The sequence below is a fragment of the Antechinus flavipes genome, chromosome 4 (assembly GCF_016432865.1).
Source record: "Antechinus flavipes isolate AdamAnt ecotype Samford, QLD, Australia chromosome 4, AdamAnt_v2, whole genome shotgun sequence".
Lineage (NCBI taxonomy): Eukaryota > Metazoa > Chordata > Mammalia > Dasyuromorphia > Dasyuridae > Antechinus > Antechinus flavipes.
In genome coordinates this window covers 426,812,099-426,832,782 of record NC_067401.1, presented here as the reverse complement: position 1 = coordinate 426,832,782, position 20,684 = coordinate 426,812,099, and the positions used below count along the sequence as shown (strand labels likewise).

Here is a 20,684-nt window from a genome sequence, read left to right as displayed (position 1 = left end):
AGCCAAAAGTGGAATGTGTTTCCTTGAAAGGGAGTAGGTTTCTTCCACACTGGAAGCGCTAAGCAAAGACTGGAAGACCAACTCTCAGGTATGTTAATAAAGAGGATTTGTTTTGGACTAGTTAGCTTTTAAGATCTCTTCCAAGCTTGACAGTGATGCAATTATTTACTTAGGCAGTCTTAATCTCTTCCTCTTTGAGTTTTTCCTTTTAGCTTATAATCATGCTTAAATATCTATGTTAATTTTTTTAAATTACTTTATTATCCTTCAAGTTATAACTTTTTCCCTTTCATGCCCAAACTCTGAGACACAGTAGTAGTAGTAGTAATAATGATGATGATGATGGTTAATATTTATATATATATATATTTTTTAACAAAGCAGCTGGAAGATGCAGTGAATACAACTCTGGGTCTGGAGTCAGGAAACAAGTTCAAATCCAGCCTCAGACAATTGCCAGCTGTATGACAATCTCTGTCACTTAACTTCTGTCTACCTAAGTTTCCTTAACTCTAAAGTAAGGATCAAAAGGGTTGTGAGTTAACACAACAAATAAAGTAATATTTGTAAAGTGCTTAGCAGGTATTTAATAAATGCTTTTCTTCCTACCTTTAAAATTTGAAAAGCAAAACACTTCACTTAGATTCTTTCATTGCCTTTCTACAACTCTATGCAATAAATACAAGAATTATTGAGAACTTCATTTTATTGTTCAGAGGTTAAGTGACTTGTCCATAAAACTAAGAAACGGTTATTGATCCCAAACACCTCCTGACTGCAATTGTAGCACTCTTGCCAGCTTATCACATTGGTTCTTATTCTCCCTAAAAGTGAGTTTCGGATACACTCCTCTCCGACTTTACAGAAACACTTGTCTCCAAGGTTACTCCTACCCTCCCCATCCCCAGCTAAAATTCTTGTTTTTCTTCTTTCTGGCCTCTTTGCAGTAACTAACATTAAGGGTGTAGCTCGCTCCACATCTTGCCTCCCTATGTATTTGACTGCATCTATGTCTCTTCTGCTGGCTTTCTCCTCTAGTTCTCTTTTCCTCTTTATTTTGTTCTGGGCTTTCTTTCTCTTCTCTCTCTTTTGGGGACCTCATTCCTTTCCATGGCTTCAGTATTAAACAGTTGTTTCCCAATCTTCCCCCAAACTTTTTCAGGGATGTGTTAAATTGAGCTCAAATCAATTCCTAAATTTTTAGTGTGAGCATTTACACCTGAAAAAATGTCAAAAGCTACAAATCAGGGTTAGATTTAATGTTTTGTCAATAGCTTGGGCTCAAGAAAGTGATGGAAAAGATGTCAAAATGGATTAAACTTTAAAATCTATCTTGTTTTCAGAGATCTAATTGTTAAATATTAACTAGCACGCTCATGGCTTTAATCATGTATTTTCAATTGACTACTAGACATTTCTGCCTGTATATTTTAACAACTTAAATTAAACACAATGAACACTAAAGTAATCCTCTTTCTTCCATACCTGTTCACCTGACTTTATGTATAGAGATCGTTCTAACATCCTTCCAGGCTCCCTGGGCTCATTATATTATAATAATTTGTGACTTTTGCTTGACTCTCACCACCCAGCTACTATTTTTCGACCCCTTTAATAGCTTTCAAATCCAGCCTCTCCCACTGCAATAACCCTAGTTCAGGCCCTCATTCCTTTTTACTACTAGACTATTGCAATAGGCCTAATCAGTCCTTCCAAACTCCCATTTACCCATTCTACATACTTGCTTAATAGTCTTTCTAGTATAAGGCTATATGTATTTCAGTCAAGATTTTTAATAGTTCCTCATTGTTTACCAAATAAAATATATGTGCTTTTTTAAATAATTGAAGCAATTTATACTCTGGTTCCAATAAATATATCCAGTCTATTTCATGCTATTCTCTTTCATGTATTCTATATTTCTTGTTCTCTTCCTCTTTCCAGTTTCTATGTCTTTTACATCATTTTCTGTGCCTAGAATGTATTCTCTTCAGTGAAAAGATAATAAGTATTTGTTATTATCTACTATATACCAAGCACTGTGCTAAACACTTTATAAACATATCTCCTTTTAGCCTCATAACAATCCTATGAGGAAAGTGCTATTATTATTTCCATTTTATAGGTGAAGAAACTGAGGCAGACAGATTAATTGATTTGCCCACAGCTGAATTTTAACTTGTGTCTTCATGTCTTCAGGCCCAAAGCTTTATTTTCTGAACAATCCTATAGTCTTTATTTCTACCTTTCAAAGTCTCTCTCTTCCTTCAAAGTCTTATTCAGATACCATCACCCTTCACAAAGCCCTGCCAAGTAAAACTGGCACTTTTCATGACACTTTGCCAAGATCACTTCTTTTCACTTAGTAACTTTTGTTTGTATTATAATTATTTGTGCATTTATTCTTTCCTCTCTGAATCCATTAGACCTTAAGATCATTGAGCGCAGATCCTGGGTTAGGTTTTTATATCTCCAGAATCAAAACTTTATGCAAAAATGACACAAATGTTAACAAGTTGTAGCAAACTATTTAATCAAAATATTGAAAATATGGAGTAGAAACAAATTCTCTTTATACCTAGTTCCTTCCCTTTCTTGAAATAGCAAGACCTTTACAACTACAGATTTTATTTTTTTTTATTACATTATACTTTCCTTTAATTTAACAATTCTCAAATGTCATTCAAGAACACTGGTAATAATACCTGAGACCCTTTCAGTCTCTGAGATCACAATTCTTTTCATAATACTATGAAAAAGTTTTAGTTTTTAATATAGTAAACAATTGATAGATGTAATCCTCACAAACAAAAGATCTTTGAAATTCTCAGTAATTATTGAGTATAAAGTGATACAAAAAGTTTGAGAACTACTGCTTTATTTTATATATTCCAAGAAGAGATATTTAGATTCTCATAAATTGTCTTGGGAATTCTGGATGACTGTGATCTAAAGGATCTTTAATTTCTTCAAGTTTGAGAACTCTCCTGCCAAAATGTAGATCTTTGCCATCTGCCCTGTAGCTGAGTCTTCTTATATTTGTTGTCTACTTTAATTAGAACATAAGGTCCCCGATAGCAGCAGAGACATAAGGTTCTCTGTCTCTGTTTTCTATTTGTCTCTTAAGTATTTATCATAGTTGTTGGCACATAATAAGCATTTAATGCTATCCCATTCCTTTAGGAAGAATTTGAGCTTGCCAAGTCTAAGAATTAGCAAAATAAAGTACATTTAGGAAAACAATCATGTTGAAAAGCAAAGCTAATGTTATTAAATTAAATTCCAGTAGAAATGATTATTTTGAGTAACCTAGACAAGAAGGGCTGTTCAATTTTTCTGCAAAATATTTCTGTCTGTTGATACTACCATTGTTCCAGCTCCCTTACTCTATTATCCAGAATAAAATCCAATAACATACCCCAGAATCTGGATTTGGAGACAGATCAGACAAGAATAACCAAATGGAAAGTTTATATATATAGCAAGAAGGAACACTCAAGACCAAACTTTCTCCAGTTCAGACTGTAAATCTAGCAAGTATGGGTAAGGGTAATTAATGAGGGGATACAATACCTGGACCCCTCGGTTGTCCAAGGTTCTGCTCTTACAAATCAACAGTAGCCCAATCAGGCCTGAGGCAATGTCCCTTGGGATGTCCACAGTACTATAATATGGCCTTGTTAAGCATTGAGCATCATTTTCTGTGGGTTCATCAGATTCCAGGATGTTCCACTTATAAGTGTAAGTTTCTCCTGGTTGGACAGCTTTGACCAAGGTGTTGTTGCCTAAAGGAAAGTTAATTTATAATAAATTTTCATTTGGAAAGCGATTTCACACCAGAAAAATAGTTAGAATCAGGCTATAAAAGAAAAGGAAGAGAAAGTGTTCTGATACCATAAAACTTTGACAAATATCTTCTCTTTTACAACCAGGAAGATAACGTCTTTATTAAATGTTTAGTGTAGAACTTGGTACCTGAGACCTCAGTTTCCCTAATTATCAGCTAATCAAAGATAAGTAATTAGAATTTTCAGACCAGAAGATCCATCCTGGCAAGGAGGAAAATTTTTTTTTCCAGAAAAATCATTCTATTACATGTTCAAAGTACAGTTTATGACCTCAAAAATAATTTTTGTACCATAAAATCTGATATAGATATATGTGTGTAAGTTAATTATATATATATATAATTTTAGTTTATTCTAATAAAAATAACAATAGAACTACAAGTTCTATTTTAAAATGGATTTTCATCTGAGAAATGTGCAAATACAGATACCTAAATAGGATAGAATACTGGATCTGGAATCAGATTCAAATCTGAATTCAAATCTCTTTTCAAATAGTTAACTAGCTATCCAATCCTAGGTAAATCATTTAAGCTCTGTATACCTCATTTTCCTGAATTCCAAGATTGTCATGAGGTTAAAATGAGACAATATTTATAAAGAATTTTGGAATCCTTCAAGTGTTATATAAATGCTAGCCTTTATTATTTTTTTCTCACAGCCCTAAGGTTTCCTCGATGTTAGGTATTCCTAGTGTGGAAATGCCTGCTACTGTTCTAGCTCATCATATCTGACTAGTATGTTAATTCTATCCTGAGATACATAAAAATTAATTAACTTGCTCATGGGTATTTCAGATGCTTCACTATCTTCAAAAGAATTAAAACTAAAAATAATATAAGAAGTAATGTAGAGTTTGTGATACACAACATGGCAAGCTCACCCTTACTGATACAACTTCAGAACTGCTTAAGTATTTTACAGAAGATATTTTGGTGTCATAGAGATTAAATAATTTGCTCATAATACATGGACAAATTGGGGTCCAATTAATTGCCTCCATTATTCTTTCCAGCTGTCCCATACTTATCCACAATACTCCATTACTACCTGGGAAAGCACCAAGATGAGTCATTCTCACGGTGTTTGGGACAGAAGGAGTTTGAGTAGGAATGACATGTATGGATATATGGATGTATGGGTGTATAATTTTATCTCTAAAATATGCAATTGTTTGGCTTGTCCACTAGGGGTTGCTATGACAGCAAGAAAATGACATTTTTTTGGTACATCCTTCTAGATGTTGGGAAATCATAGTATCAATGGATTAGCACCTTAGAAGCTATCTAATTCGTTTTCCCACATTGTGAAGATGAGAAAATTAAATCCTGGACAGGTTGACTTGCCCAGTGTAATACAGATAGTAAATGACAGAGCAGAGATTAGAAGTCCAGGTTTTTTAATGACAAATCCAGCACTCCTATCCCCAGTACTGAAGCAGACTGATTGTATTATTTTATACATGAAGGAAAGTCAGCACAAAAATCTACTTTATGACATATTGAAAGATACATTAAATGGCTTCACCTAATACCTGTGAATAGAGATACAAACCTGAAGTAGAAAAATTCATAGCTGTTTCATCATCTGTGGAAAGTGTTACTCCATGAGGATAAATACTATAGGGACGGCTGGCCATATTTTTAAATACAATCTGTCAAGGTGGGAGAAGAAAAACACAGAAATCATGACTTCAATAATTAAGTCCACAAGGTTTATATGTCGTTTGATTAAAATGGTTGACTAAATTTTACACTCAATTTTGGATTGGTGGGAAGAAGGGATTTTGTTTTGCCTACTTTCTCACTCTTAGCTGAGTTATCCCTAGCTAAGATATCTGAGAATCTCTAATTTTTTCTTATGAATACAGAGGAAAACTCTACTATATTGCTCTAATTGCTTTTAATTAATGGGTTCAATCCAACATCCATTCCTATTAAAAACTCTTGAGAGTATAGGAATAAATGGACTTTTCCTTAAAATAAACAGTAGCATCTATTTAAAACCAGCAGTAAGCATCATATGTAACGGGGACAAACTGCAACCATTCCCAATAAGATCAGGAGTAAAACAAGGTTGCCCACTATCACTGTTACTATTTAATATTGTATTAGAAATGCTAGCTTTGGCAATAAGAGTTGAGAAAGAGATTAAAGGAATAAGAATAAGCAACGAGGAAACCAAATTATCACTCTTTGCTGATGATATGATGGTATTGAGAACCCCAGAGACTCTACTAAAAAGTTATTAGAAACAATCCACACCTTCAGCAAAGTTGCAAGATACAAAATAAACCCACATAAATCATCAGCATTCTTATATATCACTAACAAAACCCAACAGTTAGAGTTACAAAAAGAAATTCCATTTAAAGTAACTACTGATTGTATAAAATATTTAGGAATCTATCTGCCAAGGAAAAATCAGAAACTTTATGAGCAAAACTACAAAACACTTTCGACACAAATTAAGTCTGATTTAAACAACTGGAAAAATATTAAATGCTCTTGGATTGGGTGAGCAAATATAATAAAGATGACAATACTACCTAAATTAATCTATTTATTTAGCACTATACCAATCAGACTCCCAAAAAACTACTTTGACAAACTAGAAAAAATAACAACAAAGTTCATGTGGAAAAACAAAAGGTCAAGAATTTCAAGGGAATTAATGAAAAAAAAATCAAATGAAGGTGGCCTAGCTATACCAGATCTAAAATTATATTATAAAGCAGCAGTTACTAAAACCATTTGGTATTGGCTAAGAAATAGAGTAGTTGATCAACGGAATAGATTAGGTTCAAAGGACAAAATAGCCAATAACTTTAATAATATAGTGTTTGACAAACCCAAAAACCCCAGTTTCTGGGATAAGAATGCATTATTTGACAAAAATTGCTGGGAAAATTGGAAATTAGTATGGCAGAAACTAGGCATTGACTCACACTTAACACCATACACCAAGATAGGGTCAAAATGGGTTCATGATCTAGTCATAAAGAATGAGATTATAAATAATTTGGAAGAGCATAGGATAGTTTACCTCTCAGACCTGTGGAAGAGGGAGGAATTTATGACCAAAGAAGAACTAGAGATTACTATTGACCACAAAATGGAAAATTTTGATTATATCAAATTGAAAAGTTTTTGTACAAACAAAACAAATGCAGACACGATTAGAAGGGAAAGGACAAACGGGGAAAACATTTTTACAGTCAAAGGTTCTGATAAAGACCTCATTTCCAAAATATAGAGAGAATTGACTCTAATTTATAAGAAATCAAGCCATTTTCCAATTGATAAATAGTCAAAGGATATGAACAGACAATTCTCAGACGAAGAAATTAAAACTATTTATAGCCATATGAAAATATGCTCCAAATAATTATTAATCAGAGAAATGCAAATTAAGACAACTCTGAGATACCACTACACGCCTGTCAGATTGGCTAGAGTGACAGAGAAAGATAATGTGGAATGTTGGAGGGGATGTGGGCAAACAGGGACACTGATACATTGTTGGTGGAATTGTGAACACATCCAGCCATTCTGGAGAGCAATTTGGAACTATGCTCAAAAAGTTATCAAACTGTGCCTACCCTTTGATCCAGCAGTGTTTCTACTGGGCTTATACCCCAAAAAGATACTAAAGAAGGGAAAGGGACCTGTATGTGCCAAAATGTTTGTGGCAGCCCTGTTTGTAGTGGCTAGAAGCTGGAAAATGAATGGATGCCCATCAATTGGAGAATGGTTGAGTAAATTGTGGTATATGAATGTTATGGAATATTATTGTTCTGTAAGGAATGACCAGCAGGATGAATACAGAGAGGATTAGCGAGACTTACATGAACTGATGCTAAGTGAAATGAGCAGAACCAGGGGATCATTATATACTTCAACAACGATACTGTTTGAGGATGTATTCTGAGGGAAGTGGATCTCTTCGATAAAGAGAGCTAATTCAGTTTCAATTGATCAAAGATGGATAGAAGCAGCTATACCCAAAGAAAGAACACTGGGAAATGAATATAAACTAATTGCATTTTTGTTTTTCTTCTCGGGTTATTTATACCTTCTGAATCCAATTCTCCCTGTGCAACAAGAGAACTGTTCGGTTCTGCACACATATATTATATCTAGGCTATATTGTAACCTATTCAACCTGTAAAGGACTGCTTGCCATCTAGGGGAGGGGATGGAGGGAGGGAGGGGAAAAATCGGAGCAGAAGTGAGTGCAAGGGATAATGCTGTAAAAAATTACCCTGGCATGGGTTCTATCAATAAAAAGTTATTTTAAAAAAATTAATTAATGGGTTCATCTCAAGAATGTGCTGGCATTTTTGACAACTGGCTTTTTGGAGGAGTTTAAAGAGGAAATGTACATATGATATATTTTAAATCTAAACAAAACACACACACTTTAAATTAAGATTTTTTGCCTATCACCTTCTTAAGTACAGATAATAAAGAAAATAAATCAAGCCTTATGAGCTCAAATTTTCTTTTATTTCTATGGTGTAAATGTTTACCCTGAATATTTGACAGTTTGCTTCCATGAGCTGGTATGAGCAGACTCCAAAGTGCCTCTACTACCATCTCTCATCTTATTTCTCTCCAAACCCTAAAGCCTTCTCCTATTCCCTTAACCCTCCACTACTGCACTCCCACTCAGCAATAAAGAAAAGGATGAAGAAGTCTGAGACCCAAAGATAAGGGAGGAAGTGGAGAAGATATACTTTAACCCGACTCTCCCCATAATCCCCATTTTCCTCACCCTCTCCTTTCTTACCCAATACATCATCCTTCAGTCCTTTGGTTTTTAATCTAGGGTCCCTGAATAGTTTTTAAGTTTTGATAGCTATTTCAATATAATTGGTTTCCTTAATCATTTTGTGTGTGTGTATAATTTTATGCCTCTAAAAACACTATTTTGAGAAAGAGCTCATAGGTTTCATCAGACTTTCCAAAGAGTAAAGGACCCCTACTCCAGAGACCTCTGGGTCTTCTATCTCCAAGGGTGGATTACTACCTTGGAGTAAGTAGTAATTTCTAAACAATGGGAAATCTGTTCTCTTCTATACATCTTGAAGCCCCTCCAGAAGTAGTATATGGACAAAGGGACATGTACTAGTTTCTCCATAACATTTATGCTTGCACATTAAAGAAAATAGAGAAAAAGAGAGAAAAATGATGCTGCCTTTTCTTTTTGCTGTTTACAAAGCAATATGTTTGAAGTCAATTTGACATACAATTTTAACACACACACACACACACGCACACACACACACACACACTAGTACCTTCCCAACACTATTCAATTATTCCTCTGTTGGTATCCCACCATTATTTACTTACTTTAAGGGTATCTCTTACTTGGGCTCTAATGATAGGACCCAAGATACTAATTTCTTCAGGTTCTTTATTTTCTTTGGATTTATCATTACTTTCTTTGCGTTTAGTGAAAGTTTCATCTTGGTACTGTTTGTAGACAACCTTCTTATAACGTGTCCCAATTTGGTTTGGGTTATTTTTGTGCCAAAAGTTGTATCTCCTGAAAGAAAAAAAGAAATTGTAAACAAAATGAAGACTAGGTCTTCCTTCCATTGAAACCCTAGTTCATTATTAGTGGTGATGGTGGAAGAAGTTGCAGGAAATGTAGATGAAAAAAGAACACTAGAATAATCTTACTCTTTGATGGGGATTCTCATGGGGCATGTTCTGGCCCTCTAGGGGAGTTTCTGTGAATAGTAAAAGTAAATGGAGACTACTTCCCCATTACTCACATCAGGATGTTTAAGGGAACTAAGGGTTGGTATATCTTGAATTACACTGAACTAAGTAAAGCTTAAAGCAGCTGCTGGTACAGTGGACAGATACTTATGTGTATGATGTATATGGCTTTTTGTGAACACTTCAACTTACTACAACAATGACAAGAGCAGATAAATCCTATATGCATTTCAGCTCACTATATTTTCTAGTTATTTTCTATGCTTAATGTCATAAGACTTTTTCTCATGGAAGGGAAAGGAAGAGAATAAACATGCAAGTGCCAAAAACTATACTAAATGCTTTTTACAAATGTTATCTCATTCTCCTCAACTGAGAAATTAAGGCAGATAGAAGTTGAATGGCTTATTTAGAATTATACAAAAAGTATGTGAGTCCAGATTTGAACTCAAGTCTTTATAATTTCAGGTCCATTGTTATATCTACTATGCTACCGCACTGTCTACTAGACAAATCATGGGTGGCTGATGAGTAGCACTTTCCGTATCTGTAGGTAAGCACATGCTTACTCCCCTTTCATGCTTATTCCCCTAACTTATTAAAAATTGGACCTCTGAAGTAACAGAATCCACTTTGGTAATAATCTACCCAAGGCCATATTGATCACCTGAAGTTTAGGGAAGGAGTGAGAGAAAGGCAGATTAGAGTGGGAGAGCTGAATAGTGGCCACTATTCTATGTCCTAGGAATCAGACACCCATGCCATTTTGTTGATAGACTCTTGTAATCAAAACAAGTTATCATAGTAGTAGTAGTAGCTGCAGCAGCAGCAGCAATAGTAGTAATAGAAGAAGAAAAAGAAAAAAGGAGGAGGAAAAGAAAAGAGGAGAAGAGAGAGAAAGAGGAGGAGGAAGAGAAGGAGGAGGAGGAAGAGGAGGAGGAGGAGAAGGAGGAGGAGGAGGAGGAGGAAGAGAAGAAGAAGAAGAAGAAGAAGAAGAAGAAGAAGGAAGAGAGAAAGAGAAAGGAAGGAAGAAAGAAAGAAGAAGGAAGAAAAAGAAGATTTTGATCCACTTACTTGTTCTTGTTCTCCTGGTTTTCTGGGGCATAGTCCCAAATAACTTCCTCTGCAGCAATGAAATACTCCCACTTTTTAATGTAACGCCTCTGATCTCGGGTTAATTTGTTTACCTTTCTGGTGGTTTTGGGGCATTTTTCAATTTTGAGATAAGCCTTCATCCCAGCTGATTCATGATATGCATAGGATAATGAGGAAATTAGAGAGAAAACAATTAGCTCCACCCAAACATAAAATGTTTAAAAGTATATGGAAAAAATGTATCAAGTTATATAGTCATGGGTCTTAATGGAATAGTCTAAAACTGTTAATAGTGCTGTTCTGGAACTGATATGGAATGGGAGGGCAGAGAATAGGAAGAAAAAACTTAGTAAAAATCCATTTTCCTGTCCTAGACAATAAAATTTGACAAAATTTCTATTCCATTAACATCCCATGGAGTCAATTTGGGAAGAACCTTGATAATAAGCACATCTAATGGGTATCCAGAATGGATTAAGTTCATCAGATTTATGCCATTTGAGGATGGGTAGAAGGATCAGGGATGTTTACTCTGATGATTTGATGATGTGAGGGAAGAAAGTTGTAATAGCTATTTACAAGTACTTAAAATGCTTCCTCAGAAGAGAGATTAAATTGGTTCCTCTTATCCCTAGAGGAAAAAAGTGGGAGGAATGTTTGAATGGGACAGAGAACCAAATTTGGGGTTGCTATTTCCCAACATTTAGAGTTAACCAAAAGTATGATGATCTTTTTCTGGGTTCCCTCATGCTGGAAGTCTTCAATCAAAGCTTGGATGCTCAATTGTTAGATTAAATATTATAATAGAAATTATTTTCGCAGAAACTTGATACTTTTGGCTGCACCCTGAACACTTCAGAAAAACAATACATCTTTACCTGTGAGTGTATTGATTATTAATTTTACTTTCTCTTTTCTACTTCTCATGAAAGAGAAGGCCTCCTCTGTTTTCTCAAGGTTTTCAGAAGACCACTTCCTTCCCCCATCATCCTAATTTGCTTAGAGTAGTGAATTGATGTGAGTTAGGATTCTGAGAACTAAGCAATAAGATTTTTTCTCTCAGACGCTGGCAAGTGGGGACAGGGAAGAGAGAAGAACCCCCAGAAATGACTGGCTTATAATAACACCATTTCCTTCATTTCAGTGATCACTAATGAAACTTGTGAAATACCAGTGATCTCCATTATACTTAAATACATCAGTAAAAAGGTAAGACGATAGCTTCCAAAGGTAGATTAGGTTCCTGAACATGGTCTCTTGTTATTGACACTTAAAAAGACACTGCCACAGGGAAATACAAACTGAGGAATGAAAAATTCCATGATGTTAGGGATAATTGTCAACCCCATAGTCCCTTTTCAATGCTGCCCCTTCCTAAAATAAGTCCTTTCCTCATTAGTGAACATGTCAGGGGCAATGATCTTGAAGGAAGGAGCATCCCTTTGTAGTTTTAATTTAAACTTAAGTCATTGTACCCACAGTATATCCCCTCAGATGACAGAGAAACTCAATGGTGTAAGAAAGGTCTCCTTGCCTTGAATATGCTTTGGGATGAGAGAAGATATCTTCCACCTTCCCTCATGGCTCACAGTCATATTTGCCGTGGTTGATGAGGCTCCAATGAGTGGGATGGCTGAGACTTTATGAGAGTTATGTTCCAGGACCTGCCCGTTGTAATGAATAGAAAATAGTTCAGGACCAGAGCTCATTCCGATTAGATGCCAACTAATTTGGTCATAGGCACAAACTGTTATATCTGAAAGAGAAAGAATAGCCAGGGTCAGAACAATCGGTGAGTTGTGTTCTATGTCCCCACAGCCAGAGATTACTGAAGAGCCAGACCAGGAGGGGGCTTGGACACAACTCGGCTCCAGGACAAATAGTTACATTCATGGAACCTTTAAGGGAGGGAGATCCCAGGGGCCTAAACTCCTTTACCACAGTGCCGAGGTTAAATACATGCAGATTTCACAAGGACCTCTGATGCTTTGGAATATACTTCTTAGTTGTTTTAATGAGAGACAGAGACAGACAAAGACAGAAAAAAGAGACAGAGAGACACACAGAAAGAGATACAGAGAGAGGTAGAGAGAGCAGAGACAAAGAGAAAAAGAGCTACACAAAGAGAGAGACAGAGACAGAAAGGAGGTGAGGATGATGTCTAATTTGGAAGTCTGGAGTACTTGAAGGAATATGATACCGCTGAAAAAATAGGAAAGTTAGGCAGAGGAATGTTTTAGGGAAAAGACAATAGTTTTAGGTAAATTGACTTTAAGATGAACATGAGAAATCCAGTTCAAGAAATCAAGATTTTCCCGTTCCTTCAGGTTATCCCTCAGATTTCTGGGAAGATGTCTCAATGACCTTTTGAGCAATGTGTTCAACACCAGTTATTATCAGTTAACTCAGGATTTTTTGTTTCAAGCCACCAGAGCTCTTAGTTTCTGGTTATTTTTATAACCAAATATTAATGAGAATTAGTTCATAGGTCATATATTCATTTCTCAGTGAATAAATGCATAAATATTTATTAAAGAGTTATTATGTGTTAAACACTGTTAAGTATTGGGAATACATAGAAAAATTGAGAAAATCATTGTTTCAAGGACCTCACATTCTAATTGTGGAAGGCAACATATAAAACAATATTCAGCTATAGAGCAGATAGAAAGACTTGAAAATCTGAAGAGTAAAGTAATGCAGATGGCAAGATCCAAAGGTCCTTAGGCTACAATAGGTAATAATGGCAATGATGAGAATAATGGGGCACTGTACCTATTATGCTTTGGGATGGCACACTGTCTCTACCCAATGCTCCATATTACTTCCAGGACAAAGATAAAATCCTTTTGCTGGCATTCAAACCCTTTCATAATTTGTCTCCTTTCATTTTTTCAGTCTTACTACATCTTATATCTTCCTTCTCCCACCAAATACATGGGATCCAGTGACTGGTCTCTTTGCCCTTCCTCAAGTAAGACCCTCCAACTCCCAGCTCTGGATGTTTCCACTGGTTAGTTGTTTTCCTCATTGGACTCTTGAGCTTAAAGACTGTCTTTTGCCTATTTGTATCTGGCTCTTAGCACAGTGTCTAGCAATTGTAGGCATTCAATAATTGTCAACTGATTATACAGTAAATTGGTATTATTTGTTCTTTCTTACAAGTGAACAAACTTGACTTGCCTAAGTCTATAGGATGCTATAAGAGTGAGTCAAGATTTGAGCTCAAAGCTTGGTAATAATCACTGTTCTATTAAATTAAATTCAAAAAGCATTTATTAAGCAACTACTGTGTGTCAGGCACAGTGTTAGGTATTGTGGAAACAAAAATCAAAATTAAACAGTCACTGACTTGAGGGAGCTTACATGATGTTGAGCAAACAGAAAACAGTTAAATGTAAATCCATCATATCCTTGTCCAAATTCATGATTTCATTGGTTTAAGGATCTCCTGATGAAGGATCTCCTTTTCTAAAGCAAACTGGTGATTGTTGTGGTGGACTCAGTAAATAAAGTCAAAGTCACTAAACATTATTAATTGCTGGAATATTGATTAATATTAATGAAAAAGGAAGACATTAAAAGACATTAAAAATCTGTCCCTCCCTCTACTTCTTTTTTTTTTCTAAGGCAATTGGGGTTAAATGACTTGTCTAGATCACACAGCTAGGAAGATGTTGTTGTTATTATTATTCCCATTATACAGATGAAGAATTGGGCCCAAGAAAAGTTAAGTGGCTTAGATCCCAAGCTAGTAAATTTCTGGGGCTGAATTTGAACTCAGAATTTGATTCTGGGCAGGTAGGTAGCACAGTGGGTAGTGTAGTAGACCTAAAGAAAGAAAGACTCATCTTCCCAAGTTCAAATCTGGCCTTGGACACTTACTAGCAAAATTTTTGCCTCAGTTTGCTCATCTGTAAAATGAAGTTAGAGAAGGAAATAGCAAACTGGTCTACTATCTTTGTCAAGAATGGAAAGTCAGACAAATGACTGAACAATAAAATTCTTACCTGATTCCAGGGCTGGCCATTGGCCACTTAGTTATGACACAAAACAATGCTGGTTTTCGTTTAAAAACCCCATATAGGTTAAATTGATTTTAGGTACCAATAAGACACCCAGTAAGAGACTCAGCTCACCCGTTACCTGGCAGTGTTCCATTCACATAGCCGTTGACTGTATACATCAGGGAAGGTGACTGCTGCCAGCTTTTGCTTTCATCAAACACTGCAAACATCAGCACGTGTTGCCGGTCATACATCTTTTGAATCCCATTCTCAGTAAGGCTGCCTACCAGAAATAAACAGATGCTTCTTAATAACTTCATCAAGAGGAAAAATAAAATAAAGGAAATTAACCATCTTAATGGACGGGAAAGGGACAATTTATGGTCTTGTATTTATATCCACAGCCCCTAGCAGAGCTTCATAAATGCTTGTTAAATGAATGAATGTTGAATAGAGAACCAGAATATTATGGCACCGGAGAAATCCAAGGAATGTATAAAATTTGACTGGGATATAATATTACTGGAATATTATAAATCTCATTCATGGAAAAATCTTAGGAACGTATGGAAAGTAGGAATGGTTCCCAAGTCAGTAGGACCTTGGGGCTCTTGGGCTCTGCTGACAAAGGATTCAAGACTTCAGCATTATGTGAGAAAGAAACTTATGTAAATGTTAAGTCACTGGTACTGTCTTCTGCAAAGAGATAGTATTTCAATTGAATATAGAAACTGAATGTCTACATGTCAACAGATTCAGTTTCTCTAGAAGGAAGAAAATGTAAGTTTCTTTTACTTGCAAACAAAATTACCACAATGAACTAGAAAGGTGACTTCTTTCCAGCAGTCTTCAAACAGAGGGAGACTGACTATATCACATAGTGACACACCTTAGAGAAAGATTCCTAATTTAAGAACATTTTAATGAGTTCTACATGGGTTCAAAATATAGAAAGGAAGGGAACAAACACTTATTAAGCACTTTCTATGTACCAGGCACTATATTGTCACAAGTCCTTCAAATGGACCAGGGAGGAGACTTTTTTCAAGCAGTCTTCAAACAGAGGGAGACTAACTATATCACATAATGACACATCTTAGAGGAAGATTCCTAATTTAAAAACATTTAAATAGATTCTGTATGTCATCAAAATATAGAAAGGGAGGAAACAAACATTTATTAAGTACTTACTATATACCAGGCACTGTGCAAAGTACTTTCCAAATATTGTTTTATTTGATCCTTACAACTCTGAGAGATTGGTTCTATTGTTATCCCATTATTACTGATAAGGAGGCAAACAGAAGTTAAAACAGCTTGCCTAAGGATATAGAGTTAGAATTATCTGCTGTTGGATTTGAACTCAGGACTCTGGGTCTATTACTCTACCTACAATACCACCTAGATGCTTCAAAACACTCTTATACTTTCCGTAGCTTTTATGAGGGGTCCTTCATTTTAAAGATGCAGGAGAAGGAATAGGAGATCCAGAGGGGAACCTCAAATATCAAAGTCTCAGATACTCTCTTTCATCTTCATCAACTCTTTATGGTCTTCCCATAAAGAGAATATTGATAGGATTGGAAACTTGCTGTTACTGGATTTATGTTCCCCCTGCTTTCATTTCTTCTCTTACCTTTCTTACAGATGAGCAAAGGTCCAATAAGACCAGAGTTGAAATCTATTACTAAGTTATCATAGGAGTAATAGAAATATGTGAGGCAAGGAGGATCATCATCTGTAGGTCCACTGTCTTCAGTGATGAACCATGTGTAGGTATATTCCCGATTTGGAAGGACAGCATCATCCAGCTTCTCCACTGGGGATGTTTGGTCTGCATAAGAGGCACCTAGAGATACAGATACATTCATTATGCTTTTTTTAGATGAACTTAATTACTTGGAAGGAAGCTGTGGTGAAGTAGAAGGAGGACTTGTCTTGCAAGCAGATGATTTGGTGTTTAATTTCATCTCTGTCCTTTCCTAGTGATCATAGGCAAGTCCAACCACTCTGAGCCTATTTCCTCATTTATAAGGTAAACTTTACCTTATAATATAATATAATAATATTTTTAAAATTACCTTGAGGTAAAAATAGTGTATGAAAGCTAGAAAAGCCCTTAGAGTTCACTTGCAAACACATAATTCAGTGAAGTGAACACTTAATATGTGCATACCATAATGAAATCAGTAAAAACCTATCAAAAAAGTAAAAAAAAAAAAAAAAAAAAAGCTCTATCAAAAGTGTGTAAAATAAAAAGAACAGGAAAAGAAAAATAATTAAAAAATAATTGATATGGCACCTGAGTTTGACAATGTATACAATATTCCATTCCAGTAGTCTCTCACCTTGCTTGTGAGACAGAACGTATATTTTTATTGTGTATTTTCTGAACCATGATTGATTATGTAAGTTACTCAAAATTCCCTTTTTCTGTTTTTTTTTATGTTAATCATTATCATCATTGTTTATATAGTTCTTCTAGTTCTAGCTAGAATGCACTCCCTCTTCATTTTGTAATTCTTTTCTCCCTGTAACTACAAGCTCAGATGCTAACTTCCTTCATGGATCCGTCTCAACTGACATTTTTCTAGAACTTTCTTTCTGAAGGTGTTTTTATCCCATTCTACACTACCTGTTTATTTGTACACACTTCTGATAGAGCTTTTTTCTTTTTTGATAGGTTTTTACTGATTTCATTACTTATTTATTAATTACATGTAAATATTTTTAACATTTATTTTTTAAATTTTGAGCTCCAAATTCTTTACATCCATCCTTGAGAAACCAAGCAATTTGAAATCAATTAAATGTATGAGGTTATGCAAAACACATCTCCATACTATCCACATTTCAAAAGAAAACACAAATAAGAATAAGAAAAATAAAGTTTTAAAATGTATGCTTCCAGGACCAAAGATAAAATTGTTGCAAAGAAAATTTCAAATTCCTGTGAGGTTGAAATAACTATGATAAGCACTGTTGTACAGGGAAAAGTGAAATATGTTTTGTTGTTAGAGATCTAGGTTCAAATCTCATCTTTGCTATTTTGCTATCTCCATGATTTTAATCTCCCTGGATCAGTTACTCACGTGTAAAATTGGAGGGTTGAATTAGATAACCCCTGGTTTCTCTTCATCTATAATCCTATGATTAGGTGACTATATCAATAACATATATTATTAACAATATTATAAATATTATTTTAAAGAAAGTGTTCAGAACCAAGAGTTATTCTCTTTTAAAAACTAATTCCCATCCTTTGAAAACTAGTCCAGGATTCTTTCCACTATATTATATTCCTTCTAAAATTTATACAAATGTAAGTGCTGTGGAATATACTTTTTAAATTATCACAAGCTTAGAAAATATTAAATGTTCTGACTTCCTATGAATCACAAACCTATGCCTATGGGGGGGAGATTGTTGAAGTGTCATCTGATAAACAGAAACTTGCACAACTCATCTGGGAAGGTGCAAATAGGGCTGATGGGTCAGGCCCGTTCCTTCTTTAGAATTCCAGGGATTCTGCTGGACTGCTGGATTATACTTATCTTGAACAAAGCTTGGTGGTCCTTAAATTCCCAAGCTTCCTGCCCCAGACTAAAGTCCCATAGTGGACTTTACGCTGCTCCCCCATTCCCACAGTTAAAGATTTACTGAAGAGTTTTGAGGAGAAAAGAGAGAGGGGAGTTTTCCTTTACTTAGGAGGGAGATCTCCAGATCTTCTTGACTGTTAAGACTCTTTCCCTTCTCTTTATATTTTCAGTTTCCCTGCTGTAGACCCTCATGAGAATGCAGATCACTAACAATGAGAGCAGCAGCAACAACAATAATAGCTAGCATTGTGATAGCACTTTAACATTTGCAGAGTTTTGCATTTATTTGATTCTTACCACCACTTGCAGTAGATGTTCCTATTATTTTATCTTTGCATCTATAAGAAAAGGACTTAAGCACACCTTAAAGTTGTAAAAATCACACAGCAGCCTGTGGAGAATTATGAATTAATATGTATTTGACTTCACATCTCAGTATTCTATCTTTTGGTTTGAAGAGAAAGATTATTTTTAGGAGAGATGAAGAGGGGAAGAAAGGTAATGATTTTTGTACTCCCAGTGCCTGAGAAACAGTCTGGTACGGTAGATAGAAGGTCAGTCTCTGAGTCAGAATGACCAGGATTTTAGTCTTTTGCCATTGACACGTAAAATACTTGAAATCTCAGTGTTCCAGGTAACTCTCTAAGACTATAATTTGCATACCATCCGCATCATAGCGTCTTCATTAAGTTTCTTCTTGAAAGGATGAAATTATAAGTCTGGATTTGTTACCTCATTGGTTTTAGTATTTCATTCCCAGTGAGGAAATGGTGAATAAGAGACCAATCTCTGAGTCCAGACAACTTGGGTCTCAATCCTGCCTTGGAAATATATTGGTTATATGCCCTAAGTAAGGTGATTGACATCTCAGTGTTCCAAGTAACTTTCTAAGACCATTATTTGCAGCCTAAATTGCACTGCTTTCTTCACTGGGAGATTTCTTCTTGCAAGGATGAAATCATAGGTCTTGATCTGGCATTTCATTGGCATAAGGACTACTCAGTGAGAAAATTCCTTTGCATATAGTAGGTGTTTAACAATACTGTAGAGAGTAGATTGGTGCCATAAATTCACTTTTATAAAATCTGAAAGTTACAAGTTGAGGATTCAAATGCAGATGAGTACTTTGGCTAAATTTTTTCTTCCTTGCCTCCTTCACAGTTAATTCCTATTTCTTTGTCTTTGAGTTTAATTACTACTGGATCTGTATCCCAAGAAAATCATAAAGGAGGGAAAAGGACATGTGCAAAAATGTTTGCAGCAGCTCTTTTTGTGGTGGCAAAGGATTGGAAAATGAGTAGATGTCCCTCAATTGGGGAATGGCTGTATAAGTTGTGTCATATGAAGGTAATGGAATATTATTGTTCTATAAAAAAATGAACAAGGTGATTTTAGAAAAGACTGGAAAGATTTATCTGAACTAAAGTTGAGCGAAACAAGCAGAACCAGGAATACATTGTACATAGTAATAGCAAGATTGTATAATGATCAATTATGAAAGACTTGGTTTTTCTCAGTGGTTCAGTAATCCAAGGCAACCCCAATAAACTTTGGGTAGAAAATGCCATGTGCCTCTAGAAAGAGAACTATGGAGATTGAATATAAATCAATACATGCCATGTTCACTTCTTTTTTCTGTTTTTTCCCCTCTCATAGTTTTTCTCTTTTGTTCTGATTTTTCTCTCCCAACATGATTCATAAAGAAATGTGTATTGAAAAAATTAATATACATATATAACCAGAAAAAAATTTAATAAAAAATTTAAGTAGGCACTTAGTAAATATTGTTTGATTAAGAGGAACTGATGATGAAAGAAGCTTTTAGATTTATGACAATTTGATTTCACTTTGGTTTTATAGATACCAGAAGGTACAGTGGATAAAGTGGTGGGCCTAGAGTCTAAATGACTCATTTTTATGAATTCAAACTTGGCTTCAGGCACTTGTTAGCTATGTGATAAGGCAAGTTATTTAAACCTGTTGTTTGCCTCAGTTTCCTCATCTGTAAAATGAACTGGAGAAGAAAATTGCAAATCACTCCAATATCTCTGCCAAGAAAACCCCAAAATGGGGTCACAAAGAGTCAGACATGACTGAAATTTCCAAACAACAATAGAAAATTAGTTCTCCAAACTGAAAAAAAAAACAATCATCTTAAAGATAACAAAAACTCTTATTGTGTTTGAAGCACAAAAGTCCCTTGTGCTAACCCTTGATTTGATATTTATTTAATTCCTTGGCTTGCTACAAGACTCCACATTCTGCTTCACAATGTTTACTCTTGTCACAATGTGCTTCTGAAGTTGCCAAAGTATACTTAAGATTCATATTTGTGGGGGGAATGTCATGAACAGATTTTATGTGAGGGCACACATACACACACAGAGACAGAGAGAGAAAGAC

The 20,684-nt window shown here is 35.3% G+C and overlaps 1 protein-coding gene across 1 annotated transcript in view; it reads right to left on the bottom strand.

The window, feature by feature from the left end:
- Positions 1 to 20,684, bottom strand: part of F5 (coagulation factor V) — a 79,670-nt gene that overhangs the window by 41,858 nt on the left and 17,128 nt on the right. The window contains exons 4-10 of the mRNA XM_051998990.1: positions 16,319 to 16,531; positions 14,822 to 14,965; positions 12,210 to 12,431; positions 10,655 to 10,820; positions 9,206 to 9,401; positions 5,403 to 5,502; positions 3,574 to 3,785 (exon numbers count right to left, since the gene is read on the bottom strand). Coding sequence (XP_051854950.1) covers positions 3,574 to 3,785; positions 5,403 to 5,502; positions 9,206 to 9,401; positions 10,655 to 10,820; positions 12,210 to 12,431; positions 14,822 to 14,965; positions 16,319 to 16,531 — 1,253 coding nt within the window. The remainder of the gene's footprint in view (positions 1 to 3,573; positions 3,786 to 5,402; positions 5,503 to 9,205; positions 9,402 to 10,654; positions 10,821 to 12,209; positions 12,432 to 14,821; positions 14,966 to 16,318; positions 16,532 to 20,684) is intronic.